This window comes from Lissotriton vulgaris, chromosome 6 (assembly GCF_964263255.1).
Source record: "Lissotriton vulgaris chromosome 6, aLisVul1.2, whole genome shotgun sequence".
Lineage (NCBI taxonomy): Eukaryota > Metazoa > Chordata > Amphibia > Caudata > Salamandridae > Lissotriton > Lissotriton vulgaris.
Window position 1 is genome coordinate 1898637940 of NC_141694.1, and position 21428 is coordinate 1898659367.

A 21428-nucleotide genomic window follows, 5' to 3' on the forward strand; every position below is an offset into this window, starting at 1 on the left:
CACATCACAAACCACCTCAGGAAACTCCACTGGTTCCCTGTACGGAAGAGATGACAATTCAAGCTGCTGACTCACGCACACAAGGCTCTACAAAACCAAGGACCCATATACATTAACTACGGCCTGAACTTCCGCCTTCAGTCGAGAAGACTATGCTCAGCCTCCCTTTCACTTACCCATACTCCCTGCATCCACCCAAGCAGAAGTGAAGGACCCTCCTCCCACATTGCAGAAAAGACCTGAACCAGCCACCCACACTCCTCCGGACCATCACCTCACTTCCCTTGTCCCTTTGCGAACATTGTTGGGCAGCATTTTGAATGGGCGCGGTATAGTTCTTGAACAGCTGACCTGACCCAACCCCCTATATAATGGGAGCCGCGATGCAGCCGCGCCAAAGGCAAGCCTGTCTGCGTCCGTCCATGGCAAGTGCCAGCCATGCTGCCCAAATTTCAACCTTGACCCGTATTTCCTGGTCTGGAGATCAGCTTCTAAGCATGGCTAAAGCGGACTGTCAGGGTAAGGTCAAGATAGACCTGGGGACCGGCACCTCTGAGTATTGCTGCAGCACATGCCTTAAGCCGGTGGTTAGCGGAGGTAGGGCAACTGGCAGTATGACCATGTTGAAGCCCCCTCTGGTGCCCCCCTTGGCCAATAGCATTAATATCAAGGCCTGTTTGATCACCTGTAGATCTTCACCCAAACACCAGAGGACATTTGGCTCTCCCTGGAGTCAAACTCCTGGGATCTTATGTTTCTATCAGAAATCTGGCTGAGGGAGGGCACTGACCCTGACCTGATGCTGGCGATACCAGGCGGCTTTCGGATTACTTGGGCCAAACGTGGTGGCAACAAGATAGGAGGGGGTATGGCTGTTATCCTGAGGGGTGTTTGGGAGATCACCTGTAGGAGAATGGAGCACATGAGGCTCTGACCTGTGTCAGAATGTCACCCTCCTCCTCCTCGCTGGCTGGGATGTTGGTATTATAGACCTCCTGACAGCCCATCCTGACACCTGTTACAGCTCAGCGACATTGTCGCTTAGCTCTCTCTGAAGTATACTAATCTAACTGTGTTGGCTACTTCAACATCCATGTGGTTGCTGAAAATTTTTCCTAGGCATTATGGAAAAAACTCCAGAGGGTTTAAAATCGCATGCAATGGGTGACCGCCCCTACGGGCGGGCCACATGCTTGACCTAATTTTTTCCAACGATCCTAGCCTTTAAGTGGAGGCACCAGTACGCCTGACCTGGACGGATCATTTTCTGGTATCAATCCGTTTCTGGCTTGAATCCAGTCGGACTAACTCCTGGTCGATTCCTGGCAGGAGGAGAAACTGGAGGTGGGTCACTCCAGAACTATGGAATCGACACTCCAAGATGCTCTCCCCCAGCGAACGGGTGATCCGACAGTAACGTATCCAGCCTCAATCACTGGGTCACCTCCGCCTTAGACAGTGTCGCCCCACTTAAGTCGGTGACGTCTTCAAGAAGGAAACCCTCAGCCACCTAGTTCTCCACGGAATTCCAAAGAAAAGTTTCTGCAAAAAATTAGAACGTTCCTGCAGAAAATCCTATGATCCAGTGGCTAAATGCATCTACACAAAGGCATTGAAAAAATTCCATAGGCTTAAGCGCAGTACTATGAGAGGATATTTCTCTAACCAAATCAAACAATCTGACAACTCGGTCAAAGAATTGTTTAAAATTAGCCAAAGCTTTATTACTCCCACTGCTCTGGACAGTACAGTACAGTACAGCTATCTTCTACTCTCTGTGCTGACCTGTCAGACTACTTTGAAGAAAAGATTCTTGCCTTTCCTCTGTCAACATCCTCCCATGTGCCAAGTCTAACCCAAGACTCTCCGGGCACCTAGTTTGAATTCCGCCCGAGGTGTCACTCAGGGAGTTGTACAAGTGTAAGTCTGGCTCTCCAGGAGATCCTTGCCCGGCTCAGTTCTTCAAACTACTGGCCCCTTGGCTCAGTCTGCTTCGGAACCAGATCTGGAATGCCTCCATGACAACTGGCATTTACCCAGCAATCTGGAAAAAAGCATCCTCGCTGCCTCTACTTAAGAAACCAGATGTGGATCCAGCAGAACACAAGAACACGCGAATTTTAGGACCATCTCCCTAATGCCAGCTCCAGCGAAAATTCTGGAGAAGGAAGTCCAGAAGCAACTGGATGAATTACTTGAATTAGACACCTGCTTTCCTTTCATGATTTGCAATCGGGGTTTTAGAACGGGGTACAAACCAGAGTCCGCACTTCTTGAAGTCCCTGAAACTTTGCGTGAATCAAGGCACCTCAGCTATGCTGCTGTTGCTGGACCTGTCCACAGCTTACGACACTGTGGCCCAGCCTATACTATTGGAGAGACTGAGACAGGTGGGAGTGAGGGATACTGCTCTGTCCTGGCTCCAGTCGTTCATGAGTATCTCTAACAACAAGTATTCCAACGCCCTTAAGTCTCCTCCCAGAAACCCCAATAATTGCGGGATACCCCAGTGTTCAGCACTGAGTCCGATACTTTTCAATGTATACTAGGCCCCTTAGCGACCCTGGTTGAGCCATGGGGTGTGAGAGTAGTCTCCTATGCTGATGACACTCAGCTGGTGTTATCTTTCAAAAAACACTTGGAGACTGCCTTTCTCAACTTTAAGCAATGCCTGAAAACATCTTGGCCTGGATGATTTAGAATTGCTTAAAGCTTAATGCTGAGAAAACAGAGGTCTTTTTCTTCAGTCAGGCAGCACCACCACCACCTTTTAATTTGTAGTGGCCCTTGGAGCTGAACCCACCACCTAGCCCGGTGGATTTGTCCAGAAATCTGGGGTTTAAATTTGACAACGACCTCTCTTTCAAGACCCAGGTGTGCCATGTCTCCTCTATATGCTTCTGGAAGTTAATTGCTTTGAGAACATTCTTACACTTCCTGCAGATGATTGCAGGAAGACTACAGACCATGCACTGGTGACCTCCCAGCTGGATTATCGAAGTCTTTAAATGTAAATGTAGTATACTTGTAAAGCGCACAGCTGCCCCAGCAACGGGGCGTCCCGGCACTGTATAACGCTGTGGAACCCTTCCTAGCTCTCCCTGTGAGATGCCCCTCCTGGGCACCCCCAAGGTGAAGCCAGGCATCCCAGTGTTGTTGGGGCAGTTGTGGAGATTAAGCAAGCTATTGCCCAGAGTTGAAGCGTGGGACCCATGATTAGAATAGGTACTGAGGCGAGAATTATCGAGTCCGCGGACATTGAGCCCAAGACCCTGCCGCGTCGGGACTTGAACCCTGGTCCCGGGCCTGATCTCTGCTTCAGAGTATGCCGCTCTAACCAGTGAGCCACACTTCTCCCTTTATCTAGGGCTGCCAGCTTATCTGGTCCTCAGGCTGCAGATAATTCAAAACGCCGTGGCAAGACTAATTAGGAACGTGCCGCTTTGCCATCACATTTCCCCACATTAGTGGCACCTCCTTTGTCTTCCTCTTATAAGGAGGATAGAGTTCAAGGCGCTCACTTTGGCCTACAGAGCCACCAGATATAAGGGCCCTGGTTATCTGAGGCAGAGATTGCAATTATACCAGCAAGACCAGGCCCTGAGATCAAACCACCTGCGACTGCTCAGGGTTCCTCGCTTCCTTAAGGCCAGGATAGTTGGCAGAGCATTCACAGTGAAAACTGAGAAACTCTGGAAAGCTATGCCCCTTCACCTCCGCAAGATGGAGTCAGAACAGGCCTTTAGGAAGGCACTAAAAACTTGGCTCTTTAACCTGACTTAGATTGCCCCACTTGTTACCATCACCGCAAATCTGAAATCTAGCGCCAGGGCACCTCTGTTGAAGTAGCCGTGCGTTCTACAAACAAAATGTATTATTACTACTCTGGAATTCAGAATCGTCCTTGTTAGAAATGGGGGTCTCTAGTTGGCAAAGGTAGGTACCTTTGTCCAAATAGGGACCCTTACTTCTAGTCAGGGTAAGGGGATATACACTTCAGGTAACCCTTGCTCACCCCCATGGTAGCTTGGCACGAGCAGACAGGCCTATCCCAAAGGCAATGTGTAAAGTATTTGTACCAACACTCACAGTAACACAGTGAGAACACCACAAATGGACATCACACCGGTTTAGTTTAGAAAAATAAAGCATCTTTATCTAAACTTTACAAGACCAAAATGACAAAAATCCAACATACAAGTATTAAGAAAAATGACTTTCAAAAGGTTTTAGCAACTGAGTCCATAGAAAACTATGGATTTGTGATTTCTTGCAAAGTACCTGTTGTTGCGACAAAATTCAACAAGCCAAACAACCTCAGCGATGAGAAGCGTCATAAAGCAAAGAGATACGTAGTTCATGAGACCTTTGTGGATGGGAAACAACCTTTACAACGCAACTTTTACAACGCACTACCATTACAACAAAACTTTTACAATGCAACATCCATTACAACGCATGCCATTACAATGCAACCATTACAACGCATGACACTACAACGCATACCACTACAACGCATGTCATTACAAATCAGTCATTACAATGCATACCATTACAACGCATAGCATTACAGCACATAGTACCCTTACACTATCCAACACTTACCCTACTGTTGCACCCCCTGGAGTTAGAATAGTCATTTTTACCCCTACACTATCCAACACTAACCCTACTGTTGCAGCCCCTAGAGTTAGAATAGTAATTTTTACCCCTACACTATCCAACACTTACCCTACTGTTGCACCCCCCTGGAGTTAGAATAGTAATTTTCACCCCTACACTATCCAATACTTACCTTACATGCAATGTAATGTTATGCGTTGTAATGGTGTGCGTTGTAAAGGTAGTATGCGATGTAATGGAATGCGTTGTAAAGGTAGTTTTTAAAAATTTGTTGTAATGGCATGCGTTGTAATGGAATGCGTTGTAATGGATGTTGCGTTGTAAAAAAATGCGTTGTAAAGGTATGCGTTGTAAAATTATGCGTTGTAACGTCATACATCCTTCGTGGATGCGATGCGACAGTTCCGCTGTACACAGGGGAGCAATGCGTCGGGTCCGGTCTGTAGGGCGAAGCGATGCAGCGATTCTGAGGTGACTCCGATCTGCGGGTGATGCGTGGGGGAAGCTTGCCACACAGGGGCGATGCGTGGAAATTCGGGATGCATTGGCGAACAATGCAGCGGCAGCGAGGCGCTGCATTGACCTTTTCAGCTGCAATCCCTCAATGCGTCGGTTCTTGCCGCGTGACAAGTGCTGCCTTGGTTTCGGCAGTGGCATGGCCATGTGGGAAGATTCTTCGCGCACCACGGCGTTGCGTTAGAAAAACTATCACAAAAAGAGCAATGCATAGATTTCCTTGTTGTAGCGCTGCTTTTCCAGCTCCCAACAGCAGAAACAACCTCCAGAAGCCCAAGACCCTCAGGCCCCTCTTGGCTGGTCAGAACTCCCAGCAAGGAAGTTCAGGGGAGCTGGGGGTGAAGTCTTTGTGTTCCTGAGACTACAAAACAGGAGGCAAGCTCTACTCAAGCCCTTGGAGAATTTCCTCAAGCAGGGGATACAGCACACAGCAAATTATTTTTCCTTTCCTTGGCAGAAAACAGTAGCTGCAGGCCAACCCACAGTAAGGGCAGTACTTCGCCCTCAGTTTCTCCAGCTCTTCTCCTTGGCAAAGGTTCCTCTTTATTCTAGAAGTAGTCTAAAGTTCAGGGGTTTTAGGTCTAATACTTATACTCCGAAATGTCTTTGTCCTCTTTGCGCAAGGGTCTCTGAGCCCAGCCCAAACCAGTTCTGTCCTCTCTGGTGCAGCTACCCGGCAGGAGGTGGAGACAGCATTGTGTAAGGCAGACAGGTCCTTTTCAGGTGTAAGGGGAATCTTCTCCCACCACTCTAAATGTAGACCGGGCCTACTCGGGTGCTAGTGAGAACTACTCCCCCCTACTCTGAATGCAGCCCAGGTCTATTCAGCCCAACCCTGACTCATTCAGGAAAGGCAGGACACACATCAGGCCCCTCCCCCCCAGTGGCCGTCTGAGAGAAGGCACTTCCCCAGTCCCTGCCACGCCAAAACCAGACAGTCAATACACAATTTAAAAACCATCTTTAGTAAAAAGATGTGTTATTAAATTCTAAGTTCAGAGAGCCTAAACGTTATTTTTCCATCTTATCCTATGGGAAGACATGCTTGTAAAATGTTACAGAGCATGACCCATTCTGTCCTAAGGAGCAAGATTGCCTTTCAATAGAGAAAAACTAAATTGGCAGTATTTCACTATCAGGATATGTTGCACACATCAGAACATGTCCTACCTTTCGCATACACTGCACCCTGACCAGGGGGGTACTTTGGGCATACCATAAGAGTGTCCTGTATGTAAGAAAAAGGAAGGTTAGGACCTGGAAAGTGGGTGCACTTGCCAAATCGACATGGCAGTTAGCAAACTGCACACAGGCTACGCAGTGGCAGGCCGAGACATCTTTTTAGGGCCACTCATGTGGGTGGCACAATCAGTGCTGCATGCCCTCTAGTAGTATTTGATTTACCAGCCCCGGCACACCCAGTGCACTTTACTAGGGACTGACCAGTAAATAAAAATATGCCAATAAGGGAGAACCATTCATAATAACAATTTACACAGCGAGCATAAGAACGTTTGCACTGATTAGCAGTGGTAAAGTGCCCACAGTCCTAAAACCAACAACAACAGGACAGGAAAAAATAGGAGGAAGAAGCAAAAAGTTTGAGGATAACCCTGCGAAAAGGGCCAGGTCAAACAGCCCTCAAGACCTGGGTGTTCAAATAAGCCTACAGGACCTGTAATCACCAGGATAACCTATTGGGCGATTAGCCGTGCTTTATAAATCCTGCTTGATTGAAGCCTTGATCACTGTGGAATTAACAGTTAGCCTTTCATAAACAAGTAAAGCGAAGCAACCAGTTTTTTATAGCCTCTATCCAAGTATCCATGTCTTCAGAATGGTGAAACACTGACCTATCAATTGCCCCTTCTGTCCATTCAAGGACTGAGGATTTATTTTTGTATACTTCCCAATGTGGCTCTTCGGTTACCACATGGGCCCATACAGTTCAGGAGTATTATGGTTTTTATCATTGTTACTTGGTGGTAGCCCAGCCAGAGAGGAGCGTGGTATAGAGCGATTGCCTTTGTCATGACAATATTATAGTAAACTACGGATCAGGAAACGGGCTTTGCCAAGCTGCTTAGTGACCATGAGTCAGCTTTCTAAACATTACACAACACTGGATGTGTTATCCCGTCACCACAACCAGCAGTGACATCGCAGACCACCTCAATCTAAGTATGCGGGCATAGAGTTGTTAACATTGATACAATGTCTCTTGCATTTTGTTGCTGGTTTAAAATTTGTATGGTGCTTATATACGTAACCAAAAGAAGCACAAATGATAGACGGAATTCGGAATAAATCAAACATTCACCCCCAGTCAAGAGATCTTGTTTAAATCCACTGTTCTTTTGCTCCCCATGCCATCCCAGTTTAGACCTTGCCATATGCAAACCATTGGCCCTGCTCCTCATGGGAACAGTCCAGCTCGAACTGCAAAGCCAGGTCCTCCCTGGACCTGAAACAAGCATCCTGGGACCGGTTTTGGGGTATCACCCCTCATCAGTCAGCTTGAATCCAGTGCACAGTGAGCTCGGTACCCACGTCTGGGCATACCATTGGCCCTTTATATGGTTTCTCCCCCGGTTGGGCTTTCCTATGGTACATTGGCTGTGCAGTGCCCTTCTAATAAATGCCTTGTCACTTTCTGAACATTCATACGGTTACTTCATTAAGAACACTTTGACACATTCTCCAGGAACTCGCCCCGAGCTTTGCAAAGCCATCCCTTGCTTCATCACCCAACTCGCCATTGCCCCCGAATATTATATATTCTTAGCAGATCTCAACTTCCACATGGAAGACCTCAGCGATGCCAGCACGGACAACCTAATAGAAAGCATGAACAACATCTGGCTCATCCAACTCATCATCAACCCAGCACACATCGTAGGGCACACACTTGACTCCATCTTCATCTCCAGCGAAACAATCAAGTACCACCATGTCACAAAACTCACCTGGACCGACCACTCCATTGTCCAATTCATCATCACAGGGCACAACGCTACAGAAACCAAAGCCAAACCCCCAGCACACCTCAGCGCAACTTGAAAACTGTCTCAGACGAGAACTGGAACAACACTCTCCATGCCAACTGACCGGACACAGCTCCAGACCTTAAACAGGCCATCAAGAACTTCACAGACTGGATCACCGACTATGTCACCCCCACCGAGCCGAACAAGATCAGAGAATCTGCAAAGTGTGTCAACTTGTTTACCCCGGAACATCAGACCTCTCAATGAGACTGTTGTTGGCTAGAAAGAAGATAGATTACCAGTAAGGATCCAGTGCACTACACCACCTTCAGGACATCGATCAACCTCTACCACCTTCTCCTTAAAGAAGCAAAGAAGAGTGCTGTCACATGCTGCATAGAGCTCAGCTCAAACCACAGCAATGAGCTCTTCACCATCGTTGGGGAATTCAACAACCATGCGTCCACTGAATACCATAACTCCCTTCTGGGATCTGTGCGACATGCTTGCTGATTACTTCCATTAGAAGATCGCCGTCATCTACAGGGACTTTGAATCTCAGCTCTCCGCAAGTGACAGCCTCGACCTCCTCACACCCACTGACACTAACTCCGACCTCCGGCCACTTCCTGGGACCTCCTCATCGCACAAGACACCACCTCCACAATGAAGTCAATACACTCTGGTGTACCCACTGATTCATGCCCCCACGTTATCTTTAACCTCCGGAGCAAGGCGATAAGCTTAGAGCTCACAAATCCACTGAACAGATCCATCACAATGGCCTCCTTCCCGGGTGATTGGTAACACGCAGAAGTGAAACCCCTCCTGAAAAAACCTTCAGCAGACCCAGAGCAGCTGAAGATTTCCTGACTGATACCCCTGCTCTCATTCCCAGCCAAAGTCTAAGAGGGGTTGATCAAGAGGCAGCTGACCAGACACCTGGAGCACAACAACCTCCTGAACTCCTCCCAGTTTGGCTTCCGAGCCAATCAAAGCACAGAGACCGCCCTGATAGCAGCCATAGATGACATCAGTGCCCTCCTGGACCTCAGTGAGACTGCAGCCCTCATCTTCCTTGGCCTCTCAGCTGCCTTAAACATGGTCTCGCACCAAATCCTGATCGACAAGCTCCACCACATCGGAATCCAAGGAAATGCCCTCAAATGGATCACCTCCTACCTCACTAGAAAAACTCAGACTCCCGCCCAACTCCTGAACCCAAGGACATCATTTGCAGTACCTCACTAGGATCCTCCGTTAGCCTAGCCCCCCTTCTCCTACACTTACATGACACCCCTAGCCAACATTGTCAGTTCGCATGGGCTGAAGGTGATCTATACTGACTAGATCCACCTCACTACCTCCAGAGACAACTTACATAGGTGCACGGCCAACATCACCGACTGGATAATAATAATAATAATAATAATAAAAACATTTATTAAGCACTTGAATACACTAAGGACAGTGCGTCTCTGCGCTAGGATGCATTCCAACACGACTCCAAACAAAAATCAAACCATGAAAAGGAGAAGGGAAGGGGAGGAGAAACCCTGAATTAATACTAAACTTCAGGAAACAGGTAGGTCTTCAGTTTCTGCCGGAACCTGGTTAGCGACGGTTCCATCCGCAACTCAATAGGGAGTTCGTTCCAATGTTTGCTGGCCAAAAACCTGAAGGAACGCCCACCCATCCGTGCTTTATAAATGCGGGGTATCGAAAACTGCATACTGCCCATAGATCTCAAAAGGCGCTTTGGACGATAAATAGTTAACATCCTATGGAGATAGGCCGGGCACTTGCCGTGTGCAATACGATGACTAATGCACATGGCCTTGAACCGGATGCGTTCCCGCATGGGGAGCCAGTGCAAGATCTGTAACGCGCGTTTTCCCGAGGACGTCCTCGTCAACTTTAGGACAAGCCTGGCCGCCGCATTTTGGACACATTGCAGCTGGTTCAGTCCCTTTTTACTGAGGCCACAGAACAGGGCATTCCCATAATCAAGATGGGACGTGACCAGGGCATGGACTAAGGTTTTCCTTTCTGTAATAGGTAAGAGATCCAAGATTTTGTGCAGGACCTTCAGTATGCCATAGCATTTCCCCGCCATCTTGCCTATGTGTTGGGAGTATGAGAGATTGGGATCCAAGAGAACACCCAAGTTCGTCACAGTATCAGAAGGGGTGGGTGTAGGACCCAAGTCAATGGGCCACCAGGCTGATGTCCAGATTGAAGGGGAGGAACCAATCACAAGAAGTTCGGTCTTATTCCCGTTCAGGCGGAGGCAATTGCACTTCATCCAAGCTGCCAGTACCACAAGACAGGCAGAAAAATTATCTGCCGTCTCAACTGGGTTGTGAGATAGAGTAACCACCAGTTGCGTATCATCCGCATATGATACGATGTCCACCCTATAAGATTCCACCATCCTGGCTAAGGGTTCCTTATACAGCACAGGGCTGAGAATGGAACCCTGCGGGACCCCATGTTTTAAAGTTCGAGGTGTGGATCTGAAGGGGGGATAGTGCATTTGGAATTTTCTATCCGCCAGGAAGGAGACCAACCATTCGTGCGCCAGCCCGGTAACTCCCATCTCGCTCAGACGGTCAAGAAGTCTAGAGTGCGATACAGTATCAAATGCCGCACTCAAGTCCAGCAATATCAGGTCAGCGGTCTGTCCTTCATCCACTTTCTGGCGGAGCAATTCTGTGGAGAAAAGGAGGGCAGTTTCTGTAGAATGCTCCGCCCTAAAACCAGATTGGGAGGGGTGTAGAACATAGTTATCCTCCACAAATTTAACCAACTGGTTATTGACCAATTTTTCCACCACTTTGGCACAGAACGGTAGAAGGGAAATGGGCCTAAGGTTATCCAGGTGGGAGATACTCAGGTTAGCCTTCTTTTTAATCGGGACTACCTGGGCGAGTTTCCATTCCTCAGGCACCTGTCTTTCTTGGAAGGAAAGGGAAGCCAGATTGCCTATGTAGTTCCATAGGAGGTGAACATGGTTCCTAAGAATTTTAGGAGGAGCCAAGTCCGTAGGGGATCCTGACTGGATTCTCATGATGACGCACAACTGTCTAAAACTGAACACGGACAAGACAGAAGTCCTCATCTTCAGTAACCATGCATCTCCTTGAAGCAACGCATGGTAGTGAGCAGAACCTGGCTTCTTCCCCTCCCCTACTGACCATGCCTGTGACTCCAGCACTGTCCTGGACAACAAGCTCTCTATGAAGAAGCAAATCAACATGATCTCTGCCATCTGTTTCCTCCCAATGCGCATGCTCTGCAAGATCTTTTGATGGCTCCCTGCAAGACCAATGCATTCCGCCTCCCTCTTCCTAGCTTAAACTCCCAGAGTCTAAGGCACAAGGAACAGAGGTTGCTCTTACTCCCACCTGGCTGCAAAGACCTGGAATGAACCCACCCTGCGCCTGAGATTTGCCTCACCACTGAATCTGGAAAGGTCAAGACCTGGCTGTTCAATTGATCGGCCACTCAGGACAACAACTCCTCACCCAGCACCTTGAGAACTTCACTGATGATTTTCCACGCTCAATACCCATTGATTGATTGAGTCTGTAGATTCATATAGATTTTTCTCAGTGGGGACTTTCTGATGCGGTTTTAACTCTCCCTTGTCAATAAATGCCTGGCGAAATTCAGTGCGGTCTTCAGGGTTGACTTTTGATGCCGAGTTAGCTCTCCATTTATGAATGCATGGTCACATTCAATACATTTATTGAGTTTCTCTCCTGCGTGAACATTCTGCTATATTACATTTTGTTTTGTAATCGATCCCGTGTCACATTCTATTCATTAATAGGGTTTCTCTCTAGTGTGTATTTGTATATGCTACATTAGCTTATTCTTCCTGTGGAAGACTTTATTAAACTCTGTACATACATTGGCTTTCTGTCGCTTAAGTTTTCCATTAAAATGAATGCATTGTGGTATTCAGTACATAGATATGTTTTCTCCCCTGTGTTAACTTCCTGATCTTGTATTACATTTTGCTTTGTAATAAATCCCTTGTTACATTCTATAAATTCATGTGGTTTTTGCCCAGTGTGGATGCTGATATTGCTTTGACTCTCCCTTTATAATAAATACCATGTCACATGCAGTGCAGTTGAATGGTCACGCTCCATTTGAAATAAATGCTGTCACATTTTGTACAATTATATGGGTTCTTTCATGTGTGAACATACTGATGTATTTTTAAACTACGCTTTGTAATAATTGCTAAGTAACATTCAGTACAACCATATTGTTTCTCACCAGAGTGGAATTTCTGATGAAGTATTTATCTTTGCCTAGTAATAAATGTCTTGTTGCAATATGCACGTTCATAGGGTTTCTCTCTTACGTGGATTATCTGATGTTGGGGATTTTCTAATGTTACTTCACCTCTCCATTGATTATAAATGCCTTGTCACATTCTGTACATTGATATGGTTTCTCCCCAGTGTGGATTTTATGATGTCGCTTTAGCTGTACAATTGTTCTAAATGCTTTTTCACATTCTGTACATCGATATGCTTTCTCCCCAGTGTGGACTTTCTGATGTTCCATTAGTTGTGACTTTCTAATGAATGCTTTGTCACATTCTGTACATTTATATGGTTTCTCTCCAGTGTGGATTTTCTGATGTAGCTTTAGCACTCCATTTCTTTTAAATGATTTGTCACACTGTGTACATTGATATGGTTTCTCCCCAGTGTGGTTTTTCTGATGTACCTTTAGCTCTCCATTTGTTATAAATGATTTGTCACATTCTGTACATTGATATGATCTCTCTCCAGTGTGGATTTTATGATGTCGCTTTAGCTGTACAATTGTTCTAAATGCTTTTTCACATTCTGTACATCGATATGCTTTCTCCCCAGTGTGGACTTTCTGATGTTCCATTAGTTGTGACTTTCTAATGAATGCTTTGTCACATTCTGTACATTTATATGGTTTCTCTCCAGTGTGGATTTTCTGATGTAGCTTTAGCACTCCATTTCTTTTAAATGATTTGTCACACTGTGTACATTGATATGGTTTCTCCCCAGTGTGGTTTTTCTGATGTACCTTTAGCTCTCCATTTGTTATAAATGATTTGTCACATTCTGTACATTGATATGATCTCTCTCCAGTGTGGATTTTATGATGTCGCTTTAGCTGTACAATTGTTCTAAATGCTTTTTCACATTCTGTACATCGATATGCTTTCTCCCCAGTGTGGACTTTCTGATGTTCCATTAGTTGTGACTTTCTAATGAATGCTTTGTCACATTCTGTACATTTATATGGTTTCTCTCCAGTGTGGATTTTCTGATGTAGCTTTAGCACTCCATTTCTTTTAAATGATTTGTCACACTGTGTACATTGATATGGTTTCTCCCCAGTGTGGTTTTTCTGATGTACCTTTAGCTCTCCATTTGTTATAAATGATTTGTCACATTCTGTACATTGATATGATCTCTCTCCAGTGTGGATTTTCTGATGTCGTTTTAGGGCTCCATTTGTTACAAATGCTTTGTCACATTCTGTACATTGATATGGTTTCTCCCCAGTGTGGATTTTATGATGTCGCTTTAGCAATACAAGTGTTATAAATGCTTTTTCACATTCGGTACATCGATATGCTTTCTCCCCAGTGTGGACTTTCTGATGTTCCATTAGTTGTGACTTTCTAATGAATGCTTTGTCACATTCTGTACATTGATACGATCTCTCTCCAGTGTGGATTTTCTGATGGCACTTTAGCTCTCCATTTACTTTAAATGATTTGTCACATTCTGTACATTTATATGGTTTCTCTCCAGTGTGGATTTTCTGATGTAGCTTTAGCTCTCCATTTCTTTTAAATGATTTGTCACACTCTGTACATTGATATGGTTTCTCCCCAGTATGGTTTTTCTGATGTACCTTTAGCTGTCCATTTGTTATAAATGATTTGTCACATTCTGTACATTGACATGATCTCTCTCCAGTGTGGATTTTCTGATGTCGGTTTAGCTCTCCATTTGTTATAAATGCTTTGTCACATGCTGTACATTGATATGGTTTCTCCCCAGTGTGGATTTTATGATGTCGCTTTAGCTCTACAATTGTTATAAATGCTTTTTCACATTCTGTACATTGATATGCTTTCTCCCCAGTGTGGATTTTCTGATGTCTCATTAGATATGACTTTCTAATAAATGCTTTGTCACACTCTGTACATTGATATGGTTTCTCCCCAGTGTGGATTTTCTGATGTAGCTTTAGCTCTCCATTTCTTTTAAATGATTTGTCACACTCTGTACATTGATATGCTTTCTCCCCAGTGTGGACTTTCTGATGTTCCATTAGACGTGACTTATAAATGAATGCTTTGTCACATTCTGTACATTGATATGGTTTCACAGTGTGGATTTTCTGATGTAGCTTTAGCTCTCCATTTCTTTTAAATGATTTGTCACACACTGTACATTGATATGATCTCTCCCCAGTGTGGATTTTCTGATGGAGCTTTAGGTCTTCATTTCTTTTAAATGATTTGTCACACTCTGTACATTTATATGGTTTCTCCTCTACGTGGACACTCTGATGCTGCATTGGGTCTTTCATTGCAAAGAAAACTTTTCCACAGTCAGTCCATCAATATGTTTCTTCTCCAGTATTATTTTCTGATGTTGCACTTGCTCTTTCTCTCCCTAATAAATGCGTTGTCACTTTCTAGATATTCATACGGTGTCTCTTCTGTGTGTTCTTTCTGATCCAGGTTAGCTCTTCTTTCGTAGTGAGAACCTTATCAGACTTGCTTCAGTATGTCAGTGTGTTATTTCGTCAATGTATATCAGCTGATCCCTAGGAGCCAAGTACAGACCACATTGGGCAGTTTGGGTTTTCTGCTGTAGAAAAAGACTTTGGCGAGGCATTAGCCTTCAAGGGAAGAAATTTCGAGGTATACAGTTTTTACATCACTTCCTACACAAGTGATGTTTAATGCTTTCACCTTTTTTGTTCATTACTTTATTTCACCTGTTGGAAAAATATATTAAAAAAACACTGGATAAGCTTAAATGGTAGGTCCATCACGAAAATCTATTGGCATTTAATGAGACATTTAATGGACCACATAGACAAGTGCACTGAAGAAATTCTAGATTACACTTTCAATGTAAAAGATGCAATAGAGTGGTTTTGACGTGCACCAGTATCTCTTTCACTCCCAGCACTCACTCCAGACTACCAAAGTGAGTTATCATTCGTTTGTATGCGGTCAGTCTACTACACTCTGAAGGGTAAGAGTGGGCCCCTTCCTCCCCTCTGCCCAGAAAGACCCATCGGGATGCAGATAAGTGCTAAATCACACCCAACCCTTGCAGTGTCTGTGGCTCTCTAGACGGAATACACAAAAGGGTTGGTCTCCTAGCCCAGACGTGTACTAGAGTCAGGCTGTAAGGCACAAAGACCAGTACAAGCAGAGAAAAGTAGCTTTTCTAAAATAGTAATGTTAAATCCGACTTTACCAGTAAAGAGGATTTCTCATTACCATTGCAATAATATAAAACATGAAAAGGCTACTCCTTTCCAATCAGGAATTACAGCTTAAAGGTATTCTGAGGAATTCCCAGTTCTAGCCAATGAGAGGAGTAGGACTTACAGCAGTGAAAAAGTAATTTAGCTTTTTGTCACAACCAGAACATGTAAAACATAGTATAGCGTCCTGCCCTTTGGGTTACCAAGGCCTTCCTTAGGGGAGACATATGTAAAAAGGGGAGGTTTTTGGCTTGGCAAGTAGCTTTAAATGTCAAGTTGGTGTGGCAGTAAACTTCACACACAGGCACTGCAGTGGAAGGCATCAGACATGATTTCAGGCTGCATATGTGGGTGGCACGGTCAGTGCTGCAGCCCACTAGTAGCAATAATTAGCAGGCCCTGGGCACATGTAATGCACTTTATTAGGGGCATAAGCAAATTAAATATGCCAACTGAGTATGAGCCCATGCTACCATGTTTAGGGGAGAGAGCACAAACATGTTAGCACTGATTAGCAGTGGTATCAGGTGCAGCGTCCTAAGGCCAGCTAAAACTAGCACAGAAAATGGGAGGCAGGAAAAAAGTTGGGGAAAGACCACCCTAAGGCTGTCAGGTTTAACAGAGCCTTTTCCAGTGAATGGACCACACAACAAAGAGCATCACAATAACAGCGGGAAATATAATCAATTGCTGCAAGGGAGTCCTTTATACTATAAGAGCCCGTGATCGGACCCAGACAATATTCTGAGCATCTTTCACATAGTGTAACTCCAGAGATCAGAGGCTCTGACCAGAGCTACACAAGAAAAAGGAGGTTTACAACCACAATAAACACACATTAGCAAAGTCAAGAAGTCTCACCTTTTAGACATAGAGGCTTTCCCAATGCTACACAACATCAAGAAAGAACAAGCATTTGCAATACAATGGGTATAGCATTTGTTGGAGCTATAAGTGTAAATATAAATATGTTTTACTTATGCGTTTAGTAGTGGATGGATGTGATGGCAATTGTGTGATTTACAATTAATTTACAAGCAAGCGTATTGATTGTGTTTCTGGCGTATGAGGCTTACTGGGATACATTTTAAAGCAATCCTGGATTTGTTTTAGCAAATGAATACTATGCAGTTATTAAGGACACAACAAGAATACATTATTACATAAAGGGAAATGCTGGGTATGGACATATTGAACCCAAGAGAATAAGAGTCACCTGATTATTTTATTTGTGGATATTTAATAACGTTAAGCAGTATTATGGTGCTAATTTTACCTGATTTTTAACACCCTGTTGGGTGGCTGCTATGAATCTGGTGAAATTATCCCTAGGGGTCCACAACAAGCAGAATAAAGAGAAAATTCCAGGTTGTAACTAGTAGGTTTGTGCACAGACTAATGGAACATAGCCGGAGGTTGTAATGATAGGATGAACATGGAGACAGACTGGGGACGCACAGGATGCATAGGCATGGGGAGCCGAGACACGATGAGCAGGGCTACAGTGAGACAATGTGAGCTGAAGCAGACACAGGAATTACAGGTTATGAAGGTAGAGATGCATAAACCAAAAGGGGTGCATTTGGGGGGTGGATAAACATTGGAGCACGGGGTATCACAAGGTATAATAAGAGGATGAGGTAAACCCGTCAAGGCACAGAGACTTGGGGTGCAAGCAATGGTACACAGTGGGAGCGACGAGGACTGGTGAGAGCTAGCATATTGCAGGGAGGCAGGGATACAGTGAGCACATTCAACTGTGGAAAAACCGAAGTGATGTATCTCTGTGTGAACCCATTAGGAGGTAGCAAAGAAGTGCCCCAAATTTTTACTCATTGTCCTAAATTTACACCAATGCCAGTTGGTCACCCTAGGTGATAGAAATGCATAGAGCACCGTGGTGAGCCTAGGAGAGGGGGCAAAGGCTAGTGCCTGAGAGGAGGTAAAGGCAAGGCAAGCGGAGTGCTTTAGGTGAAGGAGACAAAGAAAGTGCTCCGGGAGAAGGGGCAGTGAGGATTGCTTCAAAGGTAGGACATTGTAAAAGAAAAACCCAGCGCTGGTGAATCGCCTTCTCAATGACATGGAGTCATCATGTAAACCTAACTGGTCAGTAAAGCCTGGGTGGAGCCATGTCAGGATTTCACAATATCCACCTGAATCTTATTTACATGCGATAATGAAAATGGGAACCAGAATGGGTGTGTAATCTGGCCCTCATCAACCTGCGTTGGGTGACCCTAATTTATAAACAATTAGAAAGCATTATCACTATGCTTCCACAAGAAGAGCAGGCATCTTTTTGATAATAATAATCATATCCAAACTTAAACTCACTCTTATAAAAAAAAAATGCTCTAGCTAGGAAGGCATGTGTTATTGATATGTATTGAATGACTAGATTATTGCCTTATTAAAAATACAAGCATTTTGAGAAGGCAAGCTGCCGGCCAAGAGTGCTGGTTATTCCTTCTTCCTCAAGTGTCACACATGGCTTGCCACTAATAGAAAAGTACCCGACTCCAGGAACTGGAAGGGATTTAGCATATGACAACTCTACAGAGGGTTCATTTTACAAAGTTGAGTTTTTAACAAACCAGTGAGGCATGAGAGCCCACTTCGGAGAATGGCAAAAGACACACAATTGATGGACGGAATGCAGAACAAATCAAAACATTCCCCCCAGTCAAGAGAATTCCTCAGTCTCGGAGCACGGGCAACTTGTCAATTCAAAGTCTGAAATAGGAATTCAACTGTTTGAGAAAAACACTTAATTTACAAAAGATAATTACATTCTATGCACATTATACAAAATAGATATGCGAGTAAACTCGGCATCTGTTATCTTTTAGCTAACCATAATTTACATAATTTACATTAGCCAAATCCACAGAAGTCCTTGCCGTAAAATAAAGATTTCATGATAATTTTTATGCTTGTGGGAGACTGTACGTTCATCATATGACTGAGAATTAAAGACGTCATGTTTGTTTTTTATTCTCAGATGGACAGATTAAGGAATGAGTAAGGGCGTAATCACACAATGAGAGCTAATGGAACATTTTTTAAAGCGTAAGAACATGCGGAAAATGGTCTGTAAATTCAAACATTTGTTGTGCTGAGGTTTTTTTTCTGCAATAGAAAAAGCCATATCTGCGCGTGCATTCAAAAGTGGACAATTTTTAGAAAGTCCCCAAGGTTTTTCAAATTAAGTACAAAAAAACACATGGATTGTGTTCCGATGCCACCCTGCATTTATTTGCGGTTCAATCTCGCCATTTCTCCCGTGCTTTTTATGCCAAGGGAAATGACATTTTTTTGGAACAGCGCGTGGTATTTTCACACTTGACTGCCCCAGCCAGTCAGGCTTTTAACAGCTGTTCACGGCCTCCAGATAACTGCACGACTCAGGGGAGGGGATGCGAGCACATCCCAGCCTTTGATGGGCTGGCACTGGAGAGGGGACCATGTGCCTGAAGCCCTGGCCCCCAAACTGCAGCCAGACGAGCCCAGTGGTAAGTCAGTGCAGGCAGACAGAGCCCACACAGTATACTCATCTGCTGTCCATCGGTCCTGCAGGAGCAGCTGATGTCTAGACGTCTCTTCGACCTGCTGCTGCCTCACTGGGGAGTTGGAGCATGGTTCATCCCTGCCGTAGCTCTATGGCCGAGGCTCATTCAATGTTTACTCACAAGGTTCCTTCCCTGTTGTAGCTCTCTGGCCGAGACTCATTCAATGTTTACTCACAAGGTTCCTTCCCTGCCGTAGCTCTCTAGCCGAGACTCATTCAATGTTTACTCACACTCCTCCTTGAACCTGCATGCGTAGCACTCACTTGGTTTGCACAACTCTGCTGTTATCTCAGCTGAAGCAGCGGTGCGGCTCAAATTAAATAAGCATTTGCAATGCAATGGGAAGCCGCTTTTACAACGAGGTAAATAAATTGCATGCATTTTCCCTCAAATTTTTTTTAGAATGCATTTTTTACAGCGATTATACATTTACATCGAATTCCAATACCACAAATTTAAGGTAAGTTGGGGGAGTGGGTGGTTTAAATATAAAAACAATGCATGGTATTGGAATGAGATGATAATGCATAATCGCGGTAAAAAAATGCATGCAATATATATACCAGCGTTGTACCATTGTACAACCCAATGCAATAGGTAACACATTTGCAAGAGTTTAAGCTATTAGCATTGTAAATGACAGTGCCTTTTATTTATCTGTTTTGATATTTAACACATAAATAAAAGGCATTGTCATTTAAAATGCCAATAGCTCAAACTCTTGTAAATGCGAGACCTATTTCATTTCAAAGCAGCGGCAGCCATTATCCCGGGCTGCTTGGAAAGTGAAAGAGCGCATGGTGCACTGAATGTTGCAGGAAAGCATGTCGTGGCTGTAGTATGAGAAACTCATTAAAGTAGTGTTTACAGACTAAATAAGACATACCGTGTAATAACGGAAGTAAAAGTGTAAGTCCTCATGGGAGGTTACAAACAAAGACAAGGCGGTACTAAAGAGGCCCAAACAAGCCTGTTAACGAATCAGAAGTCAGCATGTACGAAGAACATTGACACAATCCAATGACAAATATGGGCAGACAGTGGGCAGGGCTTCACGTCTATTCTCGAATACAGCATGTCTGGCAGAGCAGCACATGCACTCCCCAAGTTCGACCTAAAAAGGCAGTTCTTCTTTTCTTTGTTTAAACTGTACCTGCTATGGTGCTCTTTGACCTGCCTTTTCACCTGGCTGTTGGCTCTGGCAGCAGACACCATGTCACAACTCAACTGTAATAAGTTATTAATGTCTAATTGTGGCCAACCGCAATAAGAAAACAACAGATCTACTCTACTGTAATAATGTATTAGATTCCAGCTGAGACGTCACAGTGCCCCCAGCAACATACAGTAGAGAAGGGGGCGTGGCCAAGCCAGGCAGCAAGATGGCCTCTTAATTGAGGGCTCTGCCGGCCAAGTGCAATACCCTCTCAATATCCTTTGCCTACTGCCTCAAAACGGGGTAAATTACGCAGGCACAGAAACCGCTAAGGAAGAGGAGTACAGCGATGTAAGAAGCAGCAAGATCAGGCGCATTAGAGAGCGGAGCAGCGCACCGCGGGCTGATTGGGGCCTTCCACGCCGCGGCAAGTCTGAGCCGGGAGATAACGTTTGGTGCCTCCGGACATGAAGCAGGGGCTGCGCTGACTCGGAGACTCGTAGAAATACGCCGGAAAGTGAAATCCTCGACGGTGGACGACTGTGGTAGGAGGTGACATACCTGAGCCCTTCATTCCGTCCTGAAGTGTGGACATGTGTGTGCTGTGGTCCGGGGAATGTGATGGCGGACCCCTGGCCTTGCGAGTGAAACTGAGCGAACCTGAAATGGCGGCGGATGGCAGAAAGTGGTGAGAGGCATACAGTGAGACAAGAGTCGGCCTCTGGGCGCACCGGGCTTAAAACAGGCATAATACACCAGCTCATCGGAGACGATCTCGGGACTGGGGTGCCCAGAGACCGGACGGGACATAGCGCTGGCAGTGTTCCTGAGCCATAGCATTGTCAGACACTACATCGCGCCACCACTGCCCCGACCAAATCGGACACTGTGAAAAGCGAAGCACACTGAGATGCATGGTTGCCTGAGAACAAGCGGGAGAGCGGAACAGTGAACTTCACATTGTACAGGGCCTGCTGCAATGAGAATTGGCTGAGCCGGGAGGTTGAGTTTGGCGCTGCCATACAAGCGGCGTGACTGCGCCGGATCTGTGGA

At 45.2% G+C, this 21428-nt stretch overlaps 1 protein-coding gene across 2 annotated transcripts in view; it reads right to left on the reverse strand.

The window, feature by feature from the left end:
* Positions 1 to 9551: 9551 nt before the first annotated feature.
* The window catches only part of LOC147709828 (uncharacterized), a 91790-nt gene continuing 79913 nt past the window's right edge, over positions 9552 to 21428 (reverse strand). For both annotated transcript variants that reach the window (XM_086928280.1, XM_086928279.1), the window contains one exon: positions 9552 to 15149. In XM_086928280.1, the coding sequence (XP_086784406.1) occupies positions 12537 to 14735 (2199 nt within the window). In that variant the 5' untranslated portion in view covers positions 14736 to 15149 and the 3' untranslated portion in view covers positions 9552 to 12536. The remainder of the gene's footprint in view (positions 15150 to 21428) is intronic.